Here is a 10000-nt window from a genome sequence, read left to right as displayed (position 1 = left end):
AACTGAAAACAAAACCCAACAATCATAAATGTACAAATGAACCAATCAGCATTTTTCTTTGTAATATGATGTCACGCCTGCTTCTGCTCCCTCCCTCCATTGCCGGTCTATTAACCCCCGGTCCTGGCAACCACCATTGAGCACACCTTTTAACCACCATTTCCCACAAAAAGCTCCTTATCGTTAAGCGTTAAGCACACATGGACTTCATCACCACCCTGATTACTCTCCCTTCATGCCCTTAGTAACCTCAGTCATCAGGATGTTTTGGTTTTGGTTGCGTTTTGTACGCTTCTCGTATTTTGTAATGTCTTCATGTTTATTATTATTAACTTCTTGGTGACAGGGGGCAGTATTTTCATTTCCGGATGAAATGCATGCCCAAATTCAACTGCCTGTTACTCATCCCCAGAAGATAAGAGATGCATATTATTAGTAGATTTGGATAGAAAACAATCTGAAGTTTCTACAACTGTTTGAATCATGTCTGTGAGTATAACATAACTTATTTACCAGGCAAAACCCAGAGGACAAACCCTTCAGATGTTTTTTTTTTTCAATTTGTTTTTCAATGAGTTTTCATCACTTCCACTGGATGTGTTTTCAATGGATGCGTTTCCACTTAATGAGTTTTCAATGAGTTTTCATCACTTCCACTGGATGTCAACAGTCTTTAGAAATTGGTTGAGGTTATTCCTTTGTGTACTGAAGAAGTACAGCCATCTTGAACGAGGGTCACTTGAAGTGTACTGTTAGATAGAGGTCCGTGACCAGAAAGCATGCTTGAGTTTGTTTTCTTCCTGTATTGAAACACAGATCATGCCGTCTTCAATTGTATCGATTAATTACGTTCAAAAATACCCAAAGTTGTATTACAAAAGTAGTTTGAAATGTTTTAGCAAAGTTTACAGGTAACTTTTGAGATATTTTGTAGTCACATTGCTCAAGTTGGAACCGGTGTTTTTCTGGATCAAACGTGGAATATCTGGATCAAACGCAGTGTTTTTCTGGATCAACGGAATTAATCGAACAAAAGGACCTTATGTGATGTTTGTGGAACATATTGGAGTGCCAACAAAAGAAGCTCATCAAAGGTAAGGCATGAATTATATTTTTATTTCTGTGTTTTGTGTTGCGCCTGCAGGGTTGAAATATGCTTTCTCTTTTGTTTACAGAGGTGCTATCCTCAGATAATTGCATCGTTTGCTTTCGCCGAAAAGCCTTTTTGAAATCTGACATGTTGGCTGGATTCACAATAAGTGTAGCTTTAATTTGCTATCTTGACTGTGTGATTTAATGAAAGTTTGATTTTCATAGTAATTTATTTTAATTTGGCGCTCTTCATTTTCCCCGGCAGGACGCGTCCCACAGAGAGGTTAAACTCACCTTCTACTCCTGTAACAGTATAATTTTAAACCGTCCCCTCGCCCATACCCGGGCGCGAACCAGGGACCCTCTGCACACATCAACAACAGTCACCCTCGAAGCTTCGTTACCCATCGCTCCACAAAAGCCGTGGCTCTTGCAGAGCAAGGGGATCTACTACTTCAAGGTCTCAGAGCAAGTGACGTCACCGATTGAAATGCTATTTAGTGCACACCGCTAACTAAGCTAGCCGTTTCACATCCATTACACTCCTGTTTCCTGACTCCCTGTGTATATGTTATATAATACTGCCTCAGAAATGATGGAAGCAGCAGAGGATTACACCATTATCCAGACGATTGAGCATCCATCAACACCACGATTAGCTGGCTCTACTGGGTACGACCATGAACAAAGTCCTAGCATTCTCCACTGACCTCGACACCAACAGCGAGGTTCTCAATACCTCTGATGGAGGGCCTCCTACCACAGGTCGTCACAGTGAGCCAGTCCCCCAGCCTATCCAGCCAACCGCCCAGGTTAGTGATCCCAACTGTCCCTTCCAGAGAAGGAAATCCATTGAAATACCGTGGCTTCCTACACCAGTGCTCCCTTTCGCCTCTCAGACGAGAGCCCCCACCACCGAGAGGTCCAACGTTGCCAAGGTAATTTCTCTGTTTATCGAATGGCCTTTGGAGTGGGCTACGGCCATCTGGGACATAGGAGAGGAGGAGCTGGGTTCCTCTGAGAGGTTCATGGCTCTGTTCAGGGCGGTCTTCGACCATCCTCCAGAGGGCAGAGAGGGAGGCAAGCAACTATTCCAACACCAGAAAGGTGATCAGACCTCTGAGGAGTACGCTCTCACCTTTCGGACTGTGGCATCCTCCAGTGGATGGAATGAGCCAGCTCTCACGGGTCTATTCTGCATTGGACTACGCGAGAAGGTCCAGACGGAGTTGGCATGTTGGGATGACACCATGTCCTTAGACGCTCTCATCTCGATGGCCATCCGTTTAGATAACCTTCTTCGGGAGCGCTGGTGTCCACCTCACCACTGTCCTGAGGCAGAGCCTAAACCCATGGAGGTAGGGGCCTCTTCGCGGCAGACCGGCGTCATCTGAGATAGCTGTCACTCTGTCCCTATTGCAGCCAGGAGGGGAACCAGCTTCCCTGATGTCCAGTGCGTCTGAACAATGAGTCCACTAGAGCAGTGGGGCGGCCAAGTGATCTTCCCTCTCCCACGGTAGGCGTGAGTATTCCATTTTCATTGTTTTCTGCCAAAAACCCTTTCTGGTTCCCATTTCACTGTCTGGCTGGCACTCAAGTGTTGTCTCACCTACAGCTCTAGTGGACTCCGGTGCCGTGAGGAACTTTATTGACCAGGTCCACACTTCCTCACTGAACTTTAACTTCATACCCACTCTACTCTCCTTTTCCAGTCCAAGCCCTGGATATACAACCATTTGGGTCTGGCACAATTACGCACGTCACAGCACCACTCACCCTCACCGTTGGATCCAAGCACCAGGAAAGCCATCCTCATCATCCCTGCACCCGTACACAAAGTCATCCTCGGCCTCCCATGGCTCCAACTCCATAACCTCACCATCTCCTGGTCAAAGATGAGAATCACTGCCTGGGAACCAGGATGTCGGAGGATCTGCTTTCCCTGTGGTTCCACGTTGGTCATGTGAGTGTCCTCTAGCCCATCAATCAGTCTTACCGAATTGTTGGCCTCGTGTTTTGTGTCATAGATGTGGACATCCCCAAGACTCTGGAGAGGGAACCCAACTACCTCCAGAGAGCATCTACGTCCCTACAGGGGTTAAAGATCGGCTGTTGACCTGGGCACACACATCCCCCGCTGCTGGACACGCAGTCATCACCCGCACCATGACACAGAATGTTGCCTAGCATGTCAGCTCATGTTCGTTATGTACATAGTCATTTAAACATTTAAACAACAACTCCTCCCTTTTTTCAATTTTGGCCTAAAAAGCCAAATGTAACTTGCTGTAGCTCAGGCCCTGAAGCAAGGATATGCATATTCTTGGTACCATTTGAAAGCAAACACTTTGAGGTTTGTGGAAATGTGAAAGGAATATAAGAGAATATAAGACAATAGATCTGGTAAAAGATACTACAAAGAAAAAAACTATAGTTTTTTTTGGACCATCTTTGAGTTAGGGCCATAGTGTACTATTCCAGCCCAGGTGAAATCTAGATTTAGTCCACTAGATGGCAGCAATGTATGTGCAATGTTTAAGACTGATTCAATGAACCATTGCATTTCTGTTCAAAATGTTGTAGCAAGGCTGCCCAAATGTGCCTAACTTTCATGTTCAAAATTGTGCACTCTCCTCAAGAGTGCACAATACTAGTCCAACGCTCTAAACACTAGGCTACCCTGCCATCCCATTTGTTTGCAAATGATCTGATGCTTCTGTCCCCAAACCAGAAGAGTCTAAGGCGGTATCGAGATCTTCTGGACAGATTCTGTCAGACCTGGGCCCTGACTGTGAATCGGTTTCACTGTGTGTTTGAGGGTGATTGTTCCTGTCTCTGTGTTTTGCACCAGATAGGACTGTTTTAGGTTTTCGCACGTTTGTTGTTTTGTTAGTTTATTCATGTACAGTTTCATTATTAAAGTAAAATGAATAACAACCACGCTGCATTTTGGTCCACTCCTCCTTCTACAGACGAAAGCCGTGACAGAATCACCCACCACAACAGGACCAAGCGGCGTGGTAACAGGCAACAGCAGCAGCAGGAGCAGCGTGACAAGACTTTCTGGACTTGGGAGGAAATCCTCGACGGGAGAGGACCCTGGGCTAAACCAGGGGAGTGTAGCCGCCCCAAGGTGCAGCAAGAGAAGGAATGGACATGGGAGGACGAACTGGATGGTGAAGGACCCTGGTCTCAGCCTGGAGAATATCGCCGCCCAAAGAAGAACTGGAGGCGGAGAGAGCTGAGAGGCGCTGGTATGAGGAGGCAGCGCGGCGACGCGGATGGAAGCCTGGGAGTCAGCCCCAAAAATTTCTTGGGGGCTCACAGGGAGTATGGCGACGCTAGGTAGGAGACCTACGCCAACTTCCTGTGGTTACCGGGGGGCTAGAGAGACCGGGCAGGCACCGTGTTATGCTGTGGTGCGCAAGGTGTCTCCAGTGCGGGTGCATAGCCCGGTGCGGTATATTCCAGCTTCGCGTATCGGCCGGGCTAGATTGAGCGTCGATCCAAATGCCATGAAGCCGGCTCTACGCATCTGGTCCCCAGTGCGTCTCCTTGGGTCGGCTTACATGGCACCAGCCTTACGCACGGTGTCCCCGGTTCACCTGCATAGCCCAGTGCGGGCTATTCCACCTTGCCGCACTGGCAGAGCGACCGGGAGTATTCAACCAGGTAAGGTTGGGCAGGCTCGGTGCTCAAGAGCTCCAGTGCGCTTGCACGGTCCGGTCTACCCAGTACCACCTCCACACACCAGCCCTCCGGTGGCAGCTCCCCGCACCAGGCTTCCTGTGCGTGTCCTCGGCCCAGTACCACCAGTGCCAGCACCACGCATCAGGCCTACAGTGCGCATCGCCTCTCCAGCGCTGCCGGAGCCTTCCTCCTCTCCTGCGCTGCCGGAGCGCTGCCGCCCGAGTCTCCGCCAGAGTCTCCCGCCTTTAGCGCTGCCAGAGCCTTCCGCCTCTACAGCGTTGCCGGAGTCTCCTGCCTGTTTAGCGCAGCCAGAGCTGCCAGTCCGCATGGAGCAGCCAGAGCTGCCAGTCTGCATGGAGCAGCCAGAGCTGTCAGTCTGCATGGAGCAGCCAGAGCTGCCAGTCTGCATGGAACAGCAGGAGCTGCCAGTCTGCATGGAGCTGCCAGTCTGCAAGGAGCTGCCAGTCTGGAAGGAGCTGCCAGTCTGCAAGGAGCTGCCGGTCTGCAAAGAGCTGTCAGTCTGCAAGGAGCTGTCAGTCTGCAAGGAGCTGCCAGTCTGCAAGGAGCTGCAGGTCTGCAAGGAGCTGACAGTCTGCAAGGTGCCGCCAGAGCTGTCAGTCTGCAAGAAGACGCCAGAGCTGCCAGTCTGCATGGAGCAGCCAGAGCAGCCAGTCAGCAAGGAGCAGCCAGGGCCGCCAGTCAGCATGGAGCAGCCAGAGCTGCCAGTCAGCATGGAGCAGCCAGAGCCGTCAGTCTGCCAGGATCCGCCAGTCAGCCAGACTCTTCCAGATCTGCCAGTCAGCCAGACTCTTCCAGATCTGCCAGTCAGCCAGACTCTTCCAGATCCGCCAGTCAGCCAGACTCTTCCAGATCCGCCAGTCAGCCAGACTCTTCCAGATCCGCCAGTCAGCCAGACTCTTCCAGATCTGCCAGTCAACCAGACTCTTCCAGATCTGCCAGTCTGCCAGACTCTTCCAGATCTGCCAGTCTGCCAGACTCTTCCAGATCCGCCAGTCAACCAGGATCTGCCAGAGCCTTCCTCCTCTCCTGTGCTGCCGGAGTCCCCCGCCTGTCCGGCGCTGCTGCCGGAGTCTCCCGCCTGTCCGGCGCTGCTGCCAGAGTCTCCCGCCTGTCCGGCGCTGCTGCCGGAATCTCCCGCCTGGCCGGCGCTGCTGCCGGGGTCTCCCGCCTGTACGGCGCTGCTGCCGGAGTCTGAAGAGCCCCTCTGTTCCGAGCTGCCCCTCTGTCCAGAGCTTCCCCTCTGTCCAGAGCTGCCCCTCTGTCCCGAGCTGCACCTCTGTCCCGTGTTATTAAGTAGTGTTGCCGTGGCTAGGAGGTCACGGAAGCGGACAAGGTGGGGGAAGACTACGGTGAAGTGGGGGCCACGTCCAGCACCAGAGCCGCTACCGCGGACAGATGCCCACCCAGACCCTCCCCGATAGGTTCAGGTTTTGCGCCCGGAGTCCGCACCTTGGGGGGGGGGGGGGTACTGTCACACCCTGACCATAGTTTACTTTGTATGTTTCTATGTTTTGGTTGGTCAGGGTGTGATCTGAGTGGGCAATCTATGTTGGATGTCTTGTTTGTCTATTTCTATGTCTGGCCTGATATGGTTCTCAATCAGTGGCAGGTGTTAGTCATTGTCTCTAATTGGGAACCATTTATAGGTAGCCTGGGTTTCACAGTGTGTTTGTGGGTGATTGTTCCTGTCTCTGTGTTTTGCACCAGATAGGACTGTTTTAGGTTTTCGCACGTTTGTTGTTTTGTTAGTTTATTCGTGTACAGTTTCTTTATTAAAGTAAAATGAATAACAACCACGCTTCATTTTGGTCCACTCCTCCTTCTACAGACGAAAGCCGTGACAATTTGACACACTGGAAATAATCAACCAAAAAAACAGAGCAAACTAGAATGCTATTTGGCCCTAAACAGAAAGTACACAATGGCAGAATACCTGACCACTTTGACTGACCCCAAATTAAGAAAAGCCTTGACTATGTACAGACTCAGCGAGCACAGCCTTGCGATTGAGAAAGGCCGCCGTAGGCAGACCTGGCTCTCGAGAGATTAAAAGCTATGTGCCGACTGCCCACAAAATGAGATGGAAACAGAGCTACAATTCCTAACCTCCTGCCAAATGTATGACCACATTAGAGACACATATTTCCCTCAGATTACACAGACCCACAAAAACAAATCAAACATTGATAAACTACTATATCTGTTATGAGAAATAGCGTAGTGTGCCGTCACATCAGCAAGATGTGTGGCCCGTTGCCATGAATTAAGGGAAACCAGTGGAGCACAAACAACACTGTACAAATACAACCTATATTTATATGTTTATTTTCCCATTCATACTTCAACTACTTGCACATTGTTACAACACTAATAATATGTGTGTAATATTAACCAGTTATGTGTAGTATTACATTTGAAATGTCTATATTATTTAAAGTTTACCTTGTTTATGTATTTCCCTTGCTTTGGCAATGTAAGCATATGTTTCCCATGCCAATAAAGCCCTTGAATTGAATTAGAGAGAGAGAGAGAGAGAGAGAGAGAGAGAGAGAGAGAGAGAGAGAGAGAGAAAGAGAGAAAAAAGAGAGAGAGAGAGAGAGAGAGAAATAGAGAAAAAGAGAGAGAGAGAGAGAGAGAGAGATGAACAGAGGGAGAGAGAAGAGAGAGAGAGAGAAAGAGAGAGAGAGAGAGAGATGAACAGAGGGAGAGAGAGAGAGAGAGAGAAAGAGAGAGACAGAGAGACAGAGAGAGTGATGAACAGAGGGAGAAAGAGAGAGAGAGAGAAAGAGAGAGACAGAGAGGGAGAGAGAAAGAGAGAGAGAGAGAAAGAGAGAGAGAGATGAACAGAGGGAGAGAGAAAGAGAGAGAGAGAGAGAGATGAACAGAGGGAGAGAGAAAGAGAGAGAGAGAAAGAGAGAGAGATGAACAGAGGGAGAGAGAAAGGGAGAGAGAGAGAAAGAGAGAGAGAGAGAGAGATGAACAGAGGGAGAGAGAAAGAGAGAGAGAGAGGGAGAGAGAAAGAGAGAGAGAGATGAACAGAGGGAGAGAGAAAGAGAGAGAGAGAGAAAGAGAGAGAGAGAGAGAGATGAACAGAGGGAGAGAGAAAGAGAGAGAGAGAGAAAGAGAGAGACAGAGAGACAGAGAGAGTGATGAACAGAGGGAGAGAGAAAGAGAGAGAGAGAAAGAGAGAGACAGAGAGACAGAGAGAGTGATGAACAGAGGGAGAGAGAAAGAGAGAGACAGAGAAAGAGAGAGACAGAGAGACAGAGAGAGTGATGAACAGAGAGGTAGTGAAAGAGATAAACAGAGAGAGAGAGTGGTAAGGGTATGTGTTTGTGTTAAGCCCCCATGTGTGTTGATGTGTTAGTGCATCTACCATCAGCTCTGGTGGGAAGATGATCTCCTGAGTAGGGTCCAGAGGGAGGAAGTCAGCTGGGTTGTAGAGAGGAGCAGGCAGCACTGAGCTTCTCTGAGATCAATGAGACACGCCATTGAAACATCATTAACCAGTTATATCTACATTATTAACCAGTTATATCTACATTATTAACTAGTTATATAGACATTATTAACTAGTTATGTCTACATTATTAACCATTTATATGTACATTATTAACTAGTTATATCTACATTATTAACCAGTTATATGTACATTATTAACTAGTTATATCTACATTATTAACCAGTTATATGTACATTATTAACTAGTTATATCTACATTATTAACCAGTTATATGTACATTATTAACCAGTTATATGTACATTATTAACCAGTTATATCTACATTATTAACTAGTTATATCTACATTATTAACCAGTTATATGTACATTATTAACTAGTTATATCTACATTATTAACCAGTTATATGTACATTATTAACTAGTTATATCTACATTATTAACCAGTTATATGTACATTATTAACTAGTTATATCTACATTATTAACCAGTTATATGTACATTATTAACCAGTTATATCTACATTATTAACTAGTTATATATACATTATTAACTAGTTATGTCTACATTATTAACCATTTATATCTACATTATTAACTAGTTGTATCTACATTATTTTAACTAGTTATATCTACATTTTTAACCAGTTATATCTACATTATTAACTAGTTATATCTACAAGCAGGGTAGCCTAGTGGTCAGAGTGTTGGACTAGTAACCGGAAGGTTGTGAGTTCAAACCCCCGAGCTGACAAGGTACAAATCTATCATTCTGACCCTGAACAAGCAGTTAACCCACTGTTCCTAGGCTGTCATTGAAAATAAGATTTTGTTCTTAACTGACTTGCCTGGTTAAATAAAGGAATAATAAAAAAATTAACCATTTAATAGTTGTATTTTTTCAAATGTTTTGGTTAATTTATGTTGAAATATTTACTCTTTTATTTATAATTCAATAATTTTATTTGAAGTTAAAATTAGTATTTTATTTATAATATACGCTGAAATCATGACTACATATCACCTGTGTGACGGCACGGTTGGGATTGGCCAATAACTGTGAAACATTCCTCCAATCATCCAACAGACATTAGAACTTTCATGTAGATCATTTCTGGTTGTAAAACAAGTGTGTGTCTGACTCACGAGGTCCAGGTCACACATGTGACTGTCTACCCATCATGCAATGCGCTTGTGATACAGGCATGGGATAATCGATTTCTTCTGCATTCTTTCATAACACTGTTCTTAATGTGTTAGAACACAGTTCTTTGTCACTTGAAAAATATCTGAGTTTCTCAACTTTACCACAAATAACTGCAGCTATATGAGTAAAACTTGTTTTGTAAAGGCTTTTATGTAAAAAAAAAACACACAAATAATGTATATCTCTGAGTTTTAAATGCAGGATTGTGATGGTATAACTCCTATCACTATCCAGCCGGCTAATCTGTTTATTCAAATGTCAACTGGACAAAGAACTGGCTTTTTTGCTTCACCTGCCGGGTCCTGGAAGGACAAGGACTGTGTGCAGAGATGGGATGACTGTTCAGGCTCATAGTTGCCTGCAGACGTTTCCAGACCACAGCTGAATTGCTTTAGGCGATGCCACTACCCAGGCATCATCCTGGTGGGTGTTACGCTTTCAGCCATAGAGGACGAGACATGTACCTAGAAGCAGCTTCTTCAGGGACGGTGAGTTGCCCTCGTGAAGAGCTCTTGGCCTATGTCAGACTGTT

The 10000-nt window shown here is 46.4% G+C and overlaps 1 protein-coding gene across 4 annotated transcripts in view; it reads right to left on the bottom strand.

Moving 5' to 3' along the window:
* xdh (xanthine dehydrogenase) overlaps positions 1 to 10000 on the bottom strand; it is an 81018-nt gene that overhangs the window by 42121 nt on the left and 28897 nt on the right. For 3 of the 4 annotated variants that reach the window (XM_064928768.1, XM_064928766.1, XM_064928769.1), the window contains one exon: positions 8180 to 8272. The exons of the other annotated variant lie outside the window; for it this stretch is intronic. In XM_064928768.1, the coding sequence (XP_064784840.1) occupies positions 8180 to 8272 (93 nt within the window). The remainder of the gene's footprint in view (positions 1 to 8179; positions 8273 to 10000) is intronic. 4 annotated transcript variants of the gene reach the window in all.

The sequence above is a fragment of the Oncorhynchus masou genome, chromosome 21, assembly GCF_036934945.1.
Source record: "Oncorhynchus masou masou isolate Uvic2021 chromosome 21, UVic_Omas_1.1, whole genome shotgun sequence".
Taxonomy (NCBI): Eukaryota; Metazoa; Chordata; class Actinopteri; order Salmoniformes; family Salmonidae; genus Oncorhynchus; species Oncorhynchus masou.
Note: the sequence above shows the minus strand (reverse complement) of the source record. Positions and strands in the feature narration are given on the sequence as shown.